At 40.7% G+C, this 19,713-nt stretch overlaps 1 protein-coding gene across 1 annotated transcript; it reads right to left on the reverse strand.

The window, feature by feature from the left end:
* Nucleotides 1–722: 722 nt before the first annotated feature.
* On the reverse strand, nt 723–19,193 carry ipo9 (importin 9). The gene is made up of 24 exons (XM_059328022.1): nt 18,960–19,193; nt 16,036–16,097; nt 15,801–15,887; nt 15,485–15,686; nt 14,795–14,883; nt 13,977–14,063; nt 13,649–13,768; nt 13,363–13,463; nt 12,682–12,740; nt 12,437–12,588; nt 11,786–11,884; nt 10,783–10,889; nt 10,019–10,158; nt 9,693–9,855; nt 8,147–8,373; nt 7,593–7,741; nt 7,319–7,447; nt 6,442–6,717; nt 6,191–6,357; nt 5,009–5,142; nt 4,785–4,904; nt 3,791–3,898; nt 3,601–3,677; nt 723–2,289 (listed from the first exon to the last, which is right to left on the reverse strand). The coding sequence occupies exons 1-24, from the start codon at nt 19,117–19,119 to the stop codon at nt 2,179–2,181; spliced, it is 3,126 nt and encodes a 1,041-aa protein (XP_059184005.1). The 5' UTR covers nt 19,120–19,193; the 3' UTR covers nt 723–2,178.
* Nucleotides 19,194–19,713: the final 520 nt, after the last annotated feature.

The following is a 19,713-nucleotide window of genomic DNA, read 5'->3' on the forward strand; positions in this document are numbered from 1 at the left end:
GCAGGATGAGCATGATGCACATGACACACACACACACGTTTTTTTTTTAAGTTTTTTTTTTTTTTTACTTGTGCCTAATTAGACTCCTCGGAGGTCTGTCTGAGGATGTGCAGACTGTTGTTTTGTTGCACCTGTGACAGAACTTTAATTATATTTTTGACTTGTCATGACAGGAAAAGCACTGTTGTTACTAATTACACCATGTTTTAATTCATGTTTAAATTGTATTAGTAATACGTGTGCTTTTCCTACTCTGACATGTCCAAAACGTGTTTCCTGCAAAAGAGCTATTGTTTATATTTATTTATATTTCAGGATGTTTAATGACCTCATTATTTTTTACACAACTCATTCAACTTGAACACAAAGAGAGGTCTAATTAAACAGAGTAAATCAAAACACCTGTGTGTTTTCAGGGTCTTTAAGATCCAGGTTTTAATCCCTTTAAATTTCAAATCAAGTCAAACATTAAGGTTCTCACTGAGTACTAAGTGTTATCATTTATTTTGGGTTTATTTGTGAAAGTTGAATTTTTTGTGTTTTGGCCACTTCCTGCGAAAAACATTGAAAATGAAAGATATTCCACTCATGCTTCAAGTGTTTCCTAATGCACTTTTTTTCCCCTCAATCTCCAACGCAAAATATAGCGTAATGTTCAAGTTTAAAGCTTTATCATATAAATACATTAATATAGTATAAAATAGAAATATTATCAAGTAATTCTTTCCTTACAGATTATCATTTTTATTGCATTATGCTTGTTGCCTCTGCCTCAAGGAAACATCACAGCAGGACATTAACACCTTAATTCTTCAAGCAGTAAATAAACATTTATTAAATGTTTTTTACCACACTATAATGTAGCTTTACAGAGGTTTAAGTGTTATTCATGTCTGTGTCAAATACAACTCCTCCTGTGTGCATTCGTAACTGAAAGCTGCTGTGTAGATGGCAAATGAATGCCAATAAATAAAAACACCTGCTGAAATAACAAATACTATACATTAACAGTAACAAATATCCTTTTATCTGCTTACAAGTACATTATAGTGTGTAAGAAACATTTATGTTTAATAAATAATGTTAATATGCTGCTTATAAATCTGAATAGGGGACTTTGAGTCTTACCAATTGTTATTAAAACCAGTTGAATTGAATATCTCATCAACAATTTCATTCTCTAAATTAAGCATTTGGATTTTTCTTCATATTGTTGGTTTATTAGGAGCTACTTGTTTTGGATGCAAATCACATTTGTGTATGCAGCCCAGTCAGATGGCAGTTTGAGGCAGCATGAAGAGCGATTGAGTGGAAAATGGAAAGAGTGGAAGAGTTTGAGATTCCATTAAAACGTGATTACAAGAACATGCATATTTTGTTATTATCCACAGCTCAGAGAGACAAGAGAGGAATCTGGAAATCGATCTGTAAATGTTGTCCTTTTTGGACTTTTATTTAGAAATTTTCTCCATCCCAAATATCAATGGGTACAAGGAAATGACAAGGCTGTGAATCACCATGGCATCAGTGTGAATTTCCCAAATACCCACCGTACCCCCGAGACATGACAGCTGGTCGAAGAGCTTTTTCATTTCCTGACAAGAAACAGGAGAAACATATTTTTCTGGAATATAAGGCCGCCAATGTTTCTCTCCCTCCCTCGACAGATCAGGATGTTTTTGTCTTCAATCAATGTAAAAGTCTCTCGGAAGCGTTTTTCCATTTTGCATTTTTACTCTGTTTGTACAGAAACACAAAAATAACGGGCTAAGTTACAAATAGGACATGGCAAAATAGTCCGTTCGTATTTCATGGTTCACCTGTCCCACTGTGACCTTTTGATTCAATCCTCTCGTCCCGTCTGAAGTTACTCTAAAAAACGGCGAGTCCTCTGAGCGAGTCTTCTTCAGGAACAGACCTGCGCAGTCTCTCACCTCTTCATCCTCCTCGATTCAACATCTGCAAAGTCCCTCATCCCATCATGAGCACGTAGAAACAGAGGAGTTATGGTTAAGTGCATGTCCATCTCTTTTAACCCTGTTTCTTCCTCCGCCGGGCCCGCCGTTCCGTTTTTCCTCCTCTTTCTTTGCTGTTGTGAATTCATCGTGAGCGCATTAAGTGACGGGGAATTAGGAGAGAGTTTAGATGGAAGATGTGTTGGAGCGGCAGACGGCGGGGCTAGAGGCCTATAGACTGCAGGGTTTGTCTCTCGGTGGTGTTGAGGTGGCTGGAGAACATGCTGTAACATGGCTGCTGGGCGAACTGTGTCAGGAAGTCTGTCAGGTAAGCCTGAGAAAACACACAGGTGACACAGGGCAGGTCAGTCATCAGGAGAAAAGTGTGAGGAAAAGATGTTTAATGAGCAAGTCCTGGAAAATAATGCTGCACAATCAGGCAAAAAAGAAGTTATTGCTACGTTGTGATTCATGCATTACAGTAAGATGCATGCATTTAGTCATCAAATGTTGCAGAATTTTACTCACTAATAGCGAATCAGCATTTTTTTCTGCCACACAGCAGAATTTTTGCAGTGGGGACAAGAACCAAAGCGAGGTAGGACATTTGAGACTTATGAAGTACTGGGATATTGTATTATGTGTGTGTGTAAAAAAAAAATCATTGTCATTTGCTTATCTATGCTAAAAAAATGTTTATGATGTATTTTCAAAAGGGAGACTTCTAACACATTCTTTTCACCTATTTTCATTCCTGTAAGGGTCCTTGTAATTGATTTTCCCTCTCAGATATATATATATATTTTTAAGATTATTTTTTTGGCATTTTTGCTTTATTGAAAGTGATAGATAGAAAGGGGGAGACAGAAAGAAGGACATGCGACAAAGGGACCTCAGGCCGGATTCAAAACCGGGTCCACAGCAGGAAGGACTCAGCCTTAATGGTACGCGCTCTACCAGCGTGAGCCACCAGGACGCCCCACCTCTCAGATATTGTTATTGAATTTTACAATTCTTATCCCATCACATATACATACATGTTCAAACAATGTACATTTGTCATAGTGATCCAACATAAACATAAACATCCCTCCCCTCGCACTAGCCACGCCTACAAACCATTATTCCTCAGGACTACTATTGCTGGAGTGTCAAGTAATGACTTGAAAGATAAGCAAATAATAAGAAATAAAATAAATAAGTAAGTAAACAAACAAATAGGCTAAATAGATAAATAAATGTTACAAATTTATGAGAAAAAAAAATCTCAAATTAATGGTAAAATTTTTTTACAAATTTGTGAGAAAAAAATCTCAAATTAACGGTAAAAAATGTTACAAATTTGTGAGAAAAAAATGACGAGATTAAAGTGGCAAATCTACGAGAAAAAAATGTTTAAATACAGCCCAGGGGAAACTAATTGATACACTCCTCTCTAATGCACAAGTTAGATTTTTTTATTAGTCTTATGTATTTTAGTATTTTAAGTTTTATATAATAAAAATGCTTTTCAGTTTTACATATTTTCCCAACCTGTTGCCTCTTGGCAGTGCTTGTGTAACAGTGTAATGCACGGTTTAAAAATGTTTCTTATGTTTATAATGACAAATAGTTTTAGTCATTTCAAAGTGAAGCGTTCTTGTACCTGCAGATCGATCTGATATATGGGGTCCTTCAAGGCATCTGGATCATCTTCCTCATCATCCTCATAATAATCATCGTCTGTAAGACAGAAACACACCAGCATGTAGCAACAACACTGCAACAGTTCTGGCAAGAGTTTGAATTGAAGAAAAAACACAGGAAGAGTTGCAGCACTGGGGGGATTCTGGTACCGTATTTGTTTGAGGCGATGAGATCAGAAAGCAGCTGCCCTGCAACGCCTTCATCCTCGTCCTCATCCTCCTCCCCCTCTTCCTCTTCCTCCCACATGCCGCTGGAGTCTGAGAAAAAACACAGCTGCTGACTCAAAATGTCTGCTGCCTTATTATTTACTTTACACGCAAACAAATACAATAACTCTGCAATCTTCCAGCAAGTCAAAGGCGAGAGTAAACGTTCATTGTTGCTTCTGAGAAACTTCACTCCTAAATAGACAGATTTAGTCAAATGCAGCTGGTCACCATACATACTGAAGGAGCCTTCTTAAAGTTTATTGGCCTCAAAAGTCTATTAAGCCTCCTGTCATGTTCGTTTTTTCCAGGAACAGCAATAACCCGGGGCATGTTTAATTGTCCAAAAGTGTCAGAAACTAAAAATATCCCAAAAGATATTGTTTATTTTTCATTAATAACTCCATTACTAACCATTTCAATCAAAAACAATGTTTTTTACCTCTTAGAGATCATTGTTCAATGAGGATATTTCAGTCTTTTTACATAAAAAAAATGCATGTTCAAACTTTTTTTTAAATGTACATTGGAAAGACATGCATACAAAATACAATGGTTTTTTTTACATTTTAAAATGTTTTCTTTTTATGAAAAAATACTTTTAACTATTTATTTTTTTTAACTTCAAAATGGGTCAATTCGACCAGCAACATAAGAGGAGGGTTAAATTGGGCACAAAACATTTGAGAAACCATAAGAAAACTGAGTCTCAGGTGATAAAAAATAAAAAACAAAATCTAAAATAAAAAAAGGTTTTAAGAACTGAACTGAGAAGTTCACATTTAGGCTGACTTACTGATCATATCACTATTCCCCAATAATTTACTACAAGAAATAGCCACAAGGGGTTCACTACAGAAAGGTTCAATCCCCTCAATAGTAGTGTGTCCTATCAAATCTCCACTGGCTGAAAGATGCGTTTTTAATCTGCATTCACCTTGACTCCAGTCTGCTGCGTTCGTCCTGCTGGCGTTTGCCTCAACTACCGTCGATAGCTCGTTGATGATCAATTTAAAGATCTTCACTAACAAAGGAATGTTGGTCCACCGCTCCGGGTCTGTGGAGGAGAAACGCACAGTGGAGAGCTCAGTGTTAGCAGCGCGCTCAGTCTTGTGGTGTGACGTAGAGATTAAAGCGTCTGCGGGCCATTTGCTGCCTTACTTTTGGCAGATTTGGATCGTGTGCGGATGCCGTCTTCAGGGCTGTAGATCTCCTCTCCCTTCACTACGATGTCCTGGAGACGTTTGTCGTCAGTGTTTAGACCGTGCTGCAGCAGTTTACAGAGAGCCACCGTGCTGCAGGAAAAAAAACGGTGAACATGATGTTTAAGATTTGTGGCAATGTGGAGTTATGAACGAAATAATTAAAGCTTTTAAAGATTTTTTTTGGGGCATTTTTGCTTTATTGAAAGTGATAGATAGAAAGGGGGAGACAGAGGGGAGGACATGCCCGGGAAGGACTCAGCCTTAATGGTACAAGCTCTAACAGTGTGAGCCACCGAGACACCCCCAAAATAATTAGTTCCTGGCATATGCACAACAGCTCTTACACCTGATTAGTCTATTGTCTAATTTTTAGACAGACAACAACTGATGCACACAGCATCCAAAATAATTTTTTCTTGTTAGTTCAGTGCGTATGTACAGTACAGGCCAAAAGTTTGGACACACCTTCTCATTCAATGCGTTTCCTTTATTTTCATGACTATTGACATTGTAAATTCATCAAAACTATTAATGAACACATGTGGAATTATGTACTTAACAAAAAAGTGTGAAATGACTGAAAACATGTCTTATATTCTAGTAAGCAAAGGGTGGCTACTTTGAGGAATCTAAAATACAAGACATGTTTTCAGTTATTTCACACTTTTTTTGTTAAGTACATAATTCCATATGTGTTCATTCATAGTTTTGATGCATTCAGTGAGAATCTACAATGTAAATAGTCATGAAAATAAAGAAAACGCATTGAATGAGAAGGTGTGTCCAAACTTTTGGCCTGTACTGTATGTGTACGCACATTTTCAAGGTGAATATGTATAAAAAATTTAAACTAATTGGTCATTAAAATTTCAATAAATATAAGGGAAAATGTGCTTATAGAGCGTTCACTTTCTTTGCTTATAGGTGGCAACATGAAACACGGGTCTGAACTTTTTCCTTTCTTAGAAGCTTTTTCTATTGAGGGTTAATGCTGGCATACGTAGACCATTCAGATAATCATGATGGATGGACAGACACCACTAGCCTAACAACAAGCCATGGCTGTGGGTTTAAATTACATTTTTAAGTGTTGTAAAATTCAAATTTTAGAAATAAATAAATGAAGATGTTGTCTGACCTGACTTTTCCCTCGTACTGTCCGTAGAAGAGGTGCTGCCTGCTCATCCACTCCGTCATGACGAACTCCAGCGCAGGTTTCCCCGTCGGGCCGGGCAGACTACACAAGAACTCCAGCAGAGGCTCCAGCTGCGAGTGAACCAGGTGTGCGAACACCATGATCAGAGACTAAAGAGAGAATAAATAAACCAGGTTACCAACCGCAACAGGAACAGGTTCGATACAGCGACACATCGACTTTCGTCCCCCCACCTGCATGACGCTCAGAGTCTCCGCTTGCTGCATTTTGCTGAGAATGGCCCGGAGGATCTGGTCCAGCTGTTCGCCGAGCTGCGTTCCCGCCCGAGAGATCAGAGTGGACACCAACCTGCCCACGAAGGCGGCCGTGAACTCGGATGTTCGGGGGTCCAGCAGCTGGTTGACTACCTGCATGACGTACCAGAGGCCGCTGTTGCCCTGCTCGTCCCTCCACTGAGCGATCTGCTCGAGGGCCACGGAGACGTACGCCCGCAGACACTCGCCTCCGTTCTGAAGACGGGAGAAGAGTGGTGAATGGGAGGAAAGCAGAAAAGCCACACAATACAGTATTTATTGTTCATACAGTACAGGCCAAAAGTTTGGACACGCCTTCTCATTCAATGTGTTTCCTTTATTTTCATAACTATTGACATTGTGATTCATCAAAACTATTAATGAACACATGTGGAATTATGTACTAAGTGTGAAATCACTGAAAACATGTCTTATATTCTAGTAAGCAAAGGGTGGTTACTTTGAGGAATCTAAAAGACATGTTTTCATTTATTTCACACTTTTTTTGTTAAGTACATAATTCCATATGTGTTCATTCATAGTTTTGATGCCTTCAGTGAGAATCTACAATGTAAATAGTCATGAAAATAAAGAAAAACGCATTGAATGAGTAGGTGTGTGTCCAAACTTTTGGCCTGTACTGTATGTTCTATCCAAAACAAGTCTTTGTGATGAGAATGTGTTTTAAAGTTTCAAAGTTTTGGGTATTTTTCGTGAAAGTAACTCCTGACATTTGCTGGATAACATCGTCATTCTCCTGCTGTGTTCAATGTGCTCATGCTTGGATAAAATGCTGAAAGATTTTTTTTGCGTTTACCTGCATTATTGTGTTGTCGTCAGTGCGTAAGGTGCACTGAGCCACCACGGGGAACGCCTGGCAGACGAGCATCTCTGACAGAGGAGATTTAGTGTTTCGAACGACTGTGGTCAGGATGTCGATGGACGTCTTTAATGCAGAAAGAGGGGGAGAAACAGCGGTCACATTCTGTTGTGAAAAAACTGACGATAACATGGTCCTGAAACCTGAAAATTTCAGAACTGCTTTTTCTAGGCTTGAGATGATCAATGTCAGTGTATCACCGTCTACTCACAGCACAGAGTCCAGAGGGGATCTTGTCGGGGGGAGCCTGCATGATGCTGACTAGAGTGGGGATGAGACGCATCTGCATGGGACCCTGGCAGCCTTCGATCTGGGCCAGTTCCTTAAAGATGTCCTGGGCCAGGGACGCCACCACAGGGTCTGAGGAGAAGAAAGGAGACGAGGTCTAAGAAAACCCCAACTCAGGAACATTGACTCACTCCCCTATTTCAAATCACAACTCAAAACACATCTGTTTAAAACTGTATTGTATTGTTATTAATTCTGTGTATTTTATTGTATTTTATTGCTGTATCTTTTCTATCTTTTTTGTACGGTGTCATTGAGTGCCAAGAAAGGCGCCTCCAAATAAAATGTATTATTATTATTATTATTATTATTATTATTAAAAGATAATAGTCAATCAAATCCGTGCGTCTCTTGACTTAACATGTCTACATTTTCTCTGGAAAGTCTGTCAAAGAAAAGAGCTGGAAAATTAAGAGAAAAAAGTCATATATTAAAATGGTCTGATAGAGGGTGTGGTTATAGGAGCTTTAGCAGTACCGTTGTTATATTTAAGGAAAATAGCAATGGTGAGGGGGCAGATCTTGTTCTCAGCGCTGGTGGTGAAGGCCGGGTCGACGGTGCAGACAATGCACAGAGTCTCCATGACGAGTGTGAGCACCTCCGAGCTGAACTGGGCGGCCAGTTGGACCAGTCCCTCGAGGATGCTGGGGAGGAAGGGCTGAAGGACGTGGGTGCTCTCTGACAGCTTCAACTGATCACAATACCTGGAGAACGACATGGAGAGTAAATGTGGATGAACAAACAGTATGTAACCAACTTTAAGATCAGTTGGTGACCACTCAAACCCCAAAAAAAGTTTGCTAGAAGTTTAAAATTAGGGTTTTGTGTCTGTGATGAATGTTATTTGTCATCTGCTCTTTTGCTGCTGGACCTCTCTGAAGCCTTCGACACTGTTAACCACCAAATCCTCCTCTCTACACTTGCTGAGCATCTCAGGCTCGGCCCTCCGATGGTTCGAGTCGTACCTCTCAGGGAGATGTTTTAAAGTATCGTGGAAGGGGGAAGTGTCCAAACTATTTAACCTATCAACTGGAGTGCCTCAAGGGTCAGTGCTAGGCCCCCTTCTCTTCTCAATCTACACCACTTGACTTAGCGCAATCATGGCTTTCTTCCCACCAAATGACCTCACAGTCTTGGCTCGTATCTCTGCGTGTCTTGCTGATATCTCCACCTGGATGACAGAACACCACCTCCAACTCAACCTCTCGACGGACGGAGCTTCTAGTCATCCCGGCCCACCCAGCTCTACATCAGCCTATCAATCTTCAGCTTGGATCCATGCAACTTGTGCAAGCTCTGCACGGAACCTAGGTGTCATGATTGATAACCAACGGACCTTCAAGACTTGTGTGTCTTAAACTGCCAGATCGTGTTGATTCGCCCTGTACAACATCAGGAAGATCAGACCCTACCTGGCCGAACAATCCACACAACTCCTGGCACAAACCCTCCCGCCCACTACGCTCTTCCAGTGAAAGACGTCTGGCTCCTCTGCCGCTGAAAGGCTCTACGTCCCAAACCAGACTCTTCTCCTCTGTAGTGCCCCGGTGGTGGAACAACCTTCCAAACTCCATACGATCTGCTGAATCTCTCTCAATTTTCTAAAGGAGGCTGAAGACCCAGCTCTTTACTGATCACCTACACTCATAATCAACACACACACCCAAAAACACTTACGTCCTAGAGGCACTTACGTCCTAACAGGACTCAACATAATATATGCCCCCTATTCTTGCTTATTCTTGTATTGTTTCTTGACTTCATCCTTGTTTGTGTTGTATGATCTCTCAAATGTACGTCGCTTTGGATAAAAGTATCTGCTAAATGACACTGTAGATTGTATTTGCTACTTCTACAGTCACCACAATTATCTAATCCACAATTTATGGATGCAATAGATATTTTTTTCAGGGCTTGAAACACTTTTTAAAATGTAAAAAATAGGGACAGCAAACAGCAAAATGTGCACCCCAAAATATATGCGTAACACGAGAGCTCTGTGTTTGGGTGTCAGCTTGCTCACCCCCAGATGGCCCTGACTGCGGAGATGCGGACAGAAGGCGGCTGGCTGTCGTGGAGGCCGCTGACGGTGGCCTGGAGGAACTGCTGGATGAGCTCGGGAGACATGGCCGCCGTGAAGCGACTGGCCGCCCACAGAGCCCGGCCGAGGAGGAACGGAGACGCCGCTGGTCAAGAGAAAACGAAAACAAGACAGGAGAGAAGATGAGTCACTGAGAGAAACAACATTTTAAAGAGGAAACAATTTCAGAATGATTCGACAATGCTTTGGAGGTCTTTGTTCCGTGTTGTTGATCACTTGTATAAATCTTTCCTCAGTTTAGGACTCACCTGCCAAGTTGAGATCGGCGAGGATAACACTGGCCAGGAAACCGTGCATGTCAAACTGGATACGACCGTTTTTCACGTTCTCTGTGATGATGGTTTTGACAGAGCCGAGGGCCAACATGCAGGCCTCGTGGATCTTCCACCTGGTGCAATAAAAAACAATTACTTTTCTGACTTAACCCTCTGAACCCCACAACCCTCAGAAAGGTTTGAAAGGCATGTTTTCTTAAAACTAACATAGTTGGAAACTGTAAAAACAGAAATTGTCGGATTTTCAAATTTCCGTTGCCTGTTGAACGGACAATGTGGGAAAACATCTGTAAAAAGCTTAACATACTTTTTAAAATAAATTCTGCTCTCCTTAGTTTAACTGAAAGGCCATTAGAGACTCAGTTGAACCAGTAATGAGACAAAAAAAACCAGCAAAAACTTGAAATAAACTGCAGGCTACACAGAGCAGAGAGGAGAGGACAAGAGAGGTTGCAAAAAAGTTAATAGTTTAATATGTATAGAAGGTGGAGACTCCATTGGTAAAACTTGTGGGCACTTTGAAAGGTTATCGATATAGAAATTTGACCTGCATGTTTCTTATTATTTCTGCAGTTATATCTGCATAACACTGCAAAAAATATACTTTTGAGTTATCCCTATTTAAAACCATAATTGTGCCATAAAAAAATGCCATTTTTGGGCTCAAATTGAACAAAGTTTTAAGAGCAGATGCTGGGATGTTCTTAGCGAAGTGTTAGCGTAGAGTCTTTCCTCACCAGTGCTCATTCCCGCTGTTTTTGGCCTGCTCGGCCTCCTGGAGATGTCTGGTCGCTGCCGCTGCCAGCGCTGCTGCGCTCTCATTCTGAAACTCTGCTGCAACAGCCTGCGAGCAGAGGTCAAAGGTTACCATCATTATACACATTGTCACGGTCCACAAGAAGCCCGCATAGTGAGCCGGCGGGCAAAGAGTTGCTACGAAACCAGTGCAAACTTATAAATGCTGGCTGTTTATGAACCCTGCTTTACATGTGACCACACTGCTCAGTGTTCCTGTGATTCAACACTGCATAGAAAAACCGTATAAGTAGGTCTAGGGCAACTTGGTTCAACGGATGCCTCGAGTGTTTGCGGAGGCTGTGTGTGTAGGAGAGGAGGAGAGCAAGAAGGCGTTTCTCTGGGATTATGTGCTGAAGCATTATTAGACCAGACAGTCACTGGACCTTGTTTCTTATAAATAGAGAGTGACGGATGAAAAAAAGAGCCATTTGGTAGCTAAATATCACACAAGGAGAGTTTCTGCCACAAGATTTACCTGACTTTTTATTGGGGAACTGTGGCAATAAATGGAGTAGGACACAAGCTGAACTAAGTGATCCTTATCACTTAAATCCTCTCATGAAGGATTTAAGACGACATTTCACTATGCTTATAAATAATTTTGTACAAACAAAAGTACCATTGCTTATACAGATCAGGAGACTGATTCATTATCCACAGACAGATTTAATAATAGTATTGATTTTAATTCATACTTCTGATAAAACACTGTCCTGTAGCTGGTTTTCTCATGTTGACACACTGCACACAAGATCAAATAAGGAGAACTGAAAGGTCAAATAAGCCACACTTTGGTTAATACGTTTTTTTTTAAAAAGGCATTCTCAGATACTTTTTAATGCTGATGTGGTTTCAAGGAAACGTATCAGTTTTACAAGAGGAGATTCATCAAAAAAAAAAAAAGCTGTAATGTAGGTTTTTATTAGTTTGTTTTTATCTCACCAGCAGCAGGTCCTGAGCAGAGATCCTGACAGAATAGGAGAAGGTGTCGTCGTCTTCGTCCTCTACGAACTGCTGAGGACTCGCCGTCCACACTTTGATCTGAAAAAACCCAAAACGTGACGGTAAAACACTTTTATTAACAGATCATACTTCCATCTACACACAGTTGCTGTGGTGCTGGCAGTCGGAGTGGCTGACATTTTCAGTGTGTCAGTGAGTAGGAAACATGGGTATGTGTAGGATTATGTATAAGTGTATGGGTATACAGGAAATGTATTGGTACGTTTGTGTGCATCTATGTGAATCGGTATGGTGTACAGATATGCAAGTGTTGATACATAGAATTGATATCATGAAAATGAGAAATTAGTCTGAAGGAAACAGGTAGTTTTGAGTTCGAGTTTCGATTTTGATTTCTGACCTGTTAATATTGTTTAAAGAAGTGGGGTGGGATTGAACAAGTTTTAACTTCTTCCCACCCCTTTTCAAATATGTTGTGGCATTTTTATAGAGTGCTTGGCGGCCTTATCAGTGCAGGAGTCACTAGGGCTGACTCCTGTTGATGCATTATTATTATTGTATTGTTGTTGCATATTTGAAATAAATCATTCATTCATTCATCTATGCACACATGTTCCACTGGTTCCTCACCTGGTCCTCAGTGATCTGCATGTACAGGATGACGTAGTAGATGAGTTCGGGCAGGGCTTTCTTCACCGTGCTCTTGAACTTGTTGTTCTCCAGCAGCGTGTGGACGAACTCAAAGATGCTGAACACCAGATTCTCAAAGCCCAAAACCTCACCTGGAAAAAAAAAAGCCGATAAAAAATATCAGAAGATTGAAAAGGTGCTTTGAAACTGCAAACCGATGCTACATGTTAGCAGTGGACGCTCACCATCTGAGTCTACAGGGTCGTCCACTTCCTCTGTGTAGTTTACTTCTGTTCTCACATAAGTGGACTTTTGGTTAAGGAATACACTTCATCCTACTGTTAAGAAGTCATTCTAATTATTCAGTTCACTCAGTCTGAAAATATCTGAGGATAGAATTTACAGTTTTTGTATTGTTTGAGTCTTTTTCTCAACATGAAAGCATTTTTAACTTGGGTAAGCAGGTGATGTCCATGTAACAGAAGGAGCTGCTGCAGTGGTGGATCAGAGGTTAAGAGAGGATGTTCTGCAACCAAAAGGAAGTAAAACCTCAAATGATCTTTTTTGACCCCAAATTAGGGATGCACCAGATGAAAATTATTGGCCAAAACTGAAACTGAACAGATTGAAACAGTTGGCCGAAATACTGAATATGGTTTCGCCAATTTTTTACAATGGCATTAATGAAATAGCCTAGTGTTTTTGTCTTAACATCGGTTCCTGTTCTAATGTGCCTTACCTCCTAATAAAAATATTAAGAAAAAAAGAAAAGAAAAGAAAGTATTTGGTCTTTTTACTTGTTCTTATTATTTCGGTGCATCATGACCACAAATGGAAGCTGTTCTTCACTCACTGGTCTGAAGAATGCTTTTAAAGCACAGCAAGAAATTATTCTCCAATAAGCAGTTTGGCATTGTTAAGGATATAAAGCTGCACTTTCTGTCAGTGTGTTCCATACGATGGGTAATATCTGCTGCATGGAGGACACCATGGGTTTGGGGAAGTTCCTCACCAACGCTGTTACTGCCTACGGAGAGAGGATGAAAAAGAAACGCATTTAAATAATTAAAGACTCCTTCTCTTACCTTGCTACTTGGGTGAATAAATTAAATGTATGTAAGCAACCACTGCATGCCAGAATTACTTATTAAACAAACAAAAAAAGGATTTGAGACACGACTCAAAGACTTCTTAGTTTGCCAAGTCTCTTACCTTGAGGACTTCCATCTTGAGACCACTATCAGATGAGGGTCCATCAGGCATCTGCAGAGCCTGCACAAACGCTTCGGTGAATTGCTGAACCACGGGGAAGATCAACGCTTTGGCTGCACCCTACACACACAAACATGTACAGAGGAGGTACAGTTAGATTTAAAAATACAAATAAAAACATAACACAACTTGAAGACAATTTCACTCAAGACAATTTTTTCAAAAACTAGTTAATCCAAAGTAAATCATCAACTTTTCTGTCAAAAGAGGATTAATCAAAAGCAAACCATCTGAGAGAAAATCACCACGTCTTGTTGGACTGTCTCACCTTCTCGAGCTCTTCAATAGCACAGATGAGGTTGGCACAGGTGGTGAAGATCTCCACTGCTCTGGAACGGGTACGAATACTGTACACCTGCAACAGTTAAGGAACATTAACACAGTGCAGAGCAATGAAATATACTATCAGTAATAGGGCTGGGCGATATATATACCAAAAGTCATATCCCGATATATTTAGACTGAATATTGATATATGACATATATCCCGATATTTTTATCGCAAAGTGAGAGCAAATGTTCAGTTAAAGTCAAAGCCAAATATGACATGTCACGAGTAGTTTTATTGAAACCGTTTCTTTAAGTTAACATAAATACTGTATAACAACAGGAGTAGCTCTTTAAAAAATCAAAGCGCCATAAAGTGCACATTTAAATAAAAAAAATATCTTAAATACAAATAGCCTTTGAAAGAAAATAGGCCAATCTTTTCCTGAAATAAATATATTTATATGAGAAACGAATAACGAACATTACAAAAGAACTAAATATGACAAACCCTAGTAAGGGCAGCATTTAGATATAAAAGGGTCTATATATAAGGTCTATTTCCATATCACATTATGAAAAATATATCGATATATTTTTTAATCGATATATCGCCCAGCCCTAATCAGTAACATAGAAAACTACAGTTCCCACTAGTAAAAGACAAAATGTGTGCATCCAAAAAAAATAAAATGCTAAAAATACCTAAAGAATAAATCAACTGTTTGTTTGTTTTTAAAAAAAAGTGAGACACTATATTGTTCCAGGATATACTGTAACAGTCTTGCTGACCAGTAGAGATAAGAGGTTAAGCAATACCTCGGCCATGGTGAAGATCTTGTACATTTCAGGTAAGATGACTGGAGCCACCAGCGGCATCTGTGTATCAGTCACCTCCCGAGTAAACTCTGGACATGACAGACATCACGTTGTTACATCAACCAAAAACACATTTAAAAATACACGTTTATTCTCACGTTAATATTGTTATCATTATTCACTGGGATCATTTCCAGCTCAAGCGTTGCTTCATTTTAAGTAAAAATCTAAAAAGATATGCCAAATGGAAACAAGAGAAAGACAGGGAGGCCTTAATGTTAAACTCGTTGCATTGGTTGATACCCACATCCCATCCTACAACACCAGTGCTCTATTTTACTTTACCATTAAAAACTTCTGTGTGAATCTGATTTGGATCATTCTTCCATGTGCAATGTCGCATGCATAACTAACAGGTCACTTAACTGTAATCAAATACACCAACTTTGTTTTAAGGCCGTCCATGAAACAAACTGTTGTTATAAGCACCAGATAACATCAGATCATATAAGAGCATGTAATCACTTATGAATACATGAAAATGTAGGTTTAACATAAACTGTTAAATATCAACACTGCCCGGAGAAAAAGTTAAACATACTATCACTGCTACATTCTCAAAAAGAAAATCTAGGTCATTTTTTTAGGACAAACTTTAGTTTAGCTTTAGTGTGTCTCATTATATCCTACCTGTGAGGACCCTCATGGCCCCGTGCACAGCATTGACGTCTCCGCTGACCAGCATCTCCATCAGCAGGGTGAAGAGCTGCGGCCAGGCCTCGGGCCAGTCCCAGTGGGCGATGGCCGACACGGCGTACGCTACACTGGAGCGCACTTTGCTGATCGCTTCCCGCAAACCGCCGGGCAGCAGCTCCCTGATGGCGGCCTTAGCCTGGAGGGGGACGAAGGGGATTTGTCAACATTGGGGCTTGTAAAGACCCAAATTAAAGTTGTGTGCAAAGAAGAAAAACTTCTGCTGGTAGTGGACAGGTGAAATTTGGTTTACATGATCCGTAGTTTCAGGAGGCCTGAACTTCTCTGACTGGGAACACCAGTGCGTCTCCACATACTGCTTCAGGATGACTGATGCTAACTGCAAACACAGACAGCCAAGAGGACATTTGTTAAGTTGCACATAAGTGATAACAGCTGTCATGATCAATAACTGACACCTTTATTTGACATTTAACATGTGTGGGCTGGACATCATTTTCTCTCTCGCAAATGCTTTTAACGCTCACCTGACGGATGGCGAGTGCTCCCTGAGGATCGACTGTGAGTTCTGCCAGATGGACGCCAAACTCTACAACATGAACACATCAGAAAAAATCATGAATTAATTAACTAATGAGTGTAAAAAAACAGGGTGTAATTACAAAGTGTTTTTCAAAGTACATATTTACAGCAAGTGTACTGAGGGTTTTAAGACTCAGATAAACAGGAAAAATAGTCTTTCATGCAAATCTCAAAAAACTCCAGTGCCATTATATGCAAAGATGGCACAAATGTATCCACAGAGACTCAAGGCTGTAATTGAAGATGCTTCAACTAAATACTGACTTAAATATTTTCATAGTGGTTTATGTTGTTTTTGTTTAAGTTGTTAAGATCATTTGTTTGCACTTCGACTTTGAGTTTTTCCTGTTAAAACATGAAAATTGTTTTTTTTTACCTTTTATCCATAAATCAAACAGGATACCGGTTAAAACTTACCAGTGCATATAAGAACAACAAACAAGCATGTAACAGTCTTTTAGCTGGAGCTAAATATGACATATATAGAGATTTGTTGTTAATAACAACATTGATATCATTTCTAACAGAACACAGGGGTGTGAACCTGGCCTGACAGGCGTACAGAATGTGAGGGATAAACGCAGTTCAGCATCAGCATCAACCTCAGCTCTGATCCAGCTCGCTCTCACTGGGTTTTACTAAGAGTGACATCAGGCGCCAGAAGACAATGTTAGTGCTGACAATCCTACAGAGCGTCTGCCTTAGAGAGGGGCCAGCGGAAAGGGCCGGCCGCGCTGCGACACTGCGGTACAGCCGACAGACAGTGTGCACAATTAGCCTTTCACCAGGGGCACGAGGATCGCAGGACAATGAAAGTCTAGTGGAGGATAAGCTACAGCCACTAAGTACTGTATCCATCTGTTCCAATTGAGATTCCTATCAAAACAGAATACAATGGTTTCTTATGGGTTCTATTATGCACCAATTGTTTGCATGAAGCATAGTGTCAAGTTCATGTCTAAAGTGCTTGTAAAGTCCATAAACTTTAACTATTTGGAGACCTTTAGCGGCTATTTAAATCACAATTACAACGGAATTAGACCAATTATATCACTGCAAAATTAAAATAGAACTAGTTCAACTGTTTACCTAACAGGTTTAATTTCATAGTGTGCCAAGACATCACATTATTCTAGCCTTGAGATGTTTTCAGGGCTTTCAGTTACACTTGTGTAACACTTGCACTGTTTTTAAATAATTATAAAACATGAGACACACGGCGCCACTATTATGGTATCATTTTACATTTGAGTCTTGATACATTAATAATTAAAAAGATGAATGCATGCAGGTGGTGCTGAATGCGTGAGTGCAGGACTTTTACATATAAAGAAGAGAAATAAGAGAAGGTTTTCTGTATTTTTTTTAGAATACTGGACTATGGTGTCTTAGGAGACATTTCTAGGAAGAAAAGAAAAAAGTACATTTCACAATTTTGAATGTAAACATTCCTAATGTAGCCCAGTGTAGGTAGCCAGACATGTTGCAGCAACTCACTGTATTCAGGCATGTAGACATGGTCAAGATGACCTGCTAGATTTCAAAGCAAGCATCAGAATGGGGGAGAAATTTAAGTGACTTTGAACAAGGCACCATTGTTGGTGCCAGACAGGCTGGTTTAAACAAGACGCCATCATTGGTTAGGCTTGTGCCTTACATCCTTCTGACTTAATATAAACTTAAAAAATCGTATGGAGGGATGGTTTCTCAACTGGCTGGTTAGGTAAAGTCGGAAATCAAGGGGCAATCAAACTGGGGACTGTGGGTTTGATACCGAGCCATGGCAGGGAGAAACGCATGCTTTGTTAAATTTGGTGTGGATTAGTGGAAAAACTAACAAAACTAACAAAACTAATAAAGTGGCTGGTGAATGTCTATATGCAAAAGTCTCACTCAGCCAACACAGCTTGGAATGGGTGGCGAAAAATTAAAGCCTTAAACACTCATATCCAGTTATATGGACTTTATGTACGCATTGACTCTGGGACAGTTAGTCCTCTAATGTGTCTCTTGATGATGCTGATGATGGGGAGGGAAGCTGGCAGCCTGTAGGGCGGTGTCCGCGGGAGAAGCCCCTGGGAGAGATCTTCGCGGGAAAATCTGTCATCGGGTCATTCTGTTGTTGTCATAGCGACCGGGGAATCTATCAATAAGATTCCATTTTGGGAGTTACTACTTTTGACACAAGTTAGAACTTCTGGAACGTCTGGATGTCGGTTACCATAGATACGATGGCTCTTAAATATGTGTATGTGCTGTCATTCCCTCGTTTCCAAGTGACGTTCCAATGCGCTCGAGACTAGAAACGATTATTGTTGCTATGGCTTCAGAACTAAGACAATATTTCCGCTAGTTTTCTACACATAACAGACAAGAGACGCTAAGTTAAAGCGAACAACGTTTTTACTGAGGCACTGGGGAAAAAAAGTGTCCACCCTGTTGCTGTGCTGTTGAGGCCGGGGTCCTCACAGCCCCACATGTGCTTAATGTAACTTAGTTACTAGCTAAAATTAGCGATTAAACTGTGACACGGTTAGCTGGGAAAAGTACGTACGCGGCAATTTGACCCAAGCACTGGAAACCACCTAACAGCTCAAGTAAGTATAGCACGTTTTTACGAGCTTTAAGCTAACCTGGTCATCACTAACTTCTGAAAATATGGCCTACTGGGAAACAAGACGGTTCCCGGCTAACGTTTTGACTGTTAGCTACTTGCCAGCCTTTCAAATACGTCCAAAGTTGACGCTGATGAAAGCAGCAGGCAGCTGTCGGCATGGTCCTTGTTTGTGAACGGGCCCATGCCGTTAATGAGTGGGAACACACCGGGTAGCTACTAGCCACTAGCGTTAAGAAAGTGGCTACCACTTACCCTCTGTCACTTCCAGCACTTTGATCTGCTCCTCCGCGGCGGCGCGCACTTCTTGAACCGGGGACAGGATGGCCGTCAACGTCTCGATCAGAGCCTCTTTTAGTCCCTGCTGCACTGGACCAGCGGCCGGACCGGACCGCGCACTACCCGCCGCACTCATGCCTGCTGTGTTTTCACCCGCAGCCCGCTACAGAGTCACCACCGCCAACCGGGGAGGAGCAGGGAGCCACAGAGGCGAAGCGCGCCAATGCATGGAAACGTGGAGGCGGGGTTTTGCAGGAGGAAGCACATCGTGGTTCGGCCCCACGTGTTTTGGTTTTTTGTCTCTCCATATTTTTAAACTCTGGCTCCCTCTTGTGGAGTGGGGGAAAGTGATGCCTTCAGCTGCTGTCTGAAAAATTCCTGGGTCACTATTGAAGCAGGTTTCTTAAGGAAGCTCAGATCTCTTGACATCTGTAGTAAGATGCTGCAGATGTTTTATCAGTCTGTGATGGCAAGTGTTTTGTTTTATGCTGCAAGATCAGCATAGATGCAAGGCGGTTGGACAGACTGATGGAGGTGATGGAGAGATGACCTGTCAAGATGTTGGAGGCCATCCTGAAATACCTGGATCATCCGCTACACAAAACCTTTATGGACCAAAAAAACAGCAGTGGACGGCTCCTCTCTCTATGTTGCAGGACGGAGAGATACAAAAGATCCTTCGCTCCTACAGCCATCAGGCTGTCTCATTCTTCAAGAGATTCTACCAGAC

This window comes from Centropristis striata, chromosome 3, assembly GCF_030273125.1.
Source record: "Centropristis striata isolate RG_2023a ecotype Rhode Island chromosome 3, C.striata_1.0, whole genome shotgun sequence".
Classification (NCBI taxonomy): Eukaryota; Metazoa; Chordata; class Actinopteri; order Perciformes; family Serranidae; genus Centropristis; species Centropristis striata.

Bases quoted from the DNA above. Each gene is read 5' to 3' on its own strand.
- ipo9 (XM_059328022.1), bottom strand. From the start codon at position 19,119: ATGAGTGCGGCGGGTAGTGCGCGGTCCGGTCCGGCCGCTGGTCCAGTG. The intron at 7,448-7,592 runs GTGAGTAGACGG...TCTGCATTAAAG, and splicing joins TCCCCTCTGGACTCTGTGCT to ACGTCCATCGACATCCTGAC. The intron at 6,718-7,318 runs GTAAACGCAAAA...TCCCGTCTTCAG, and splicing joins ACGACAACACAATAATGCAG to AACGGAGGCGAGTGTCTGCG.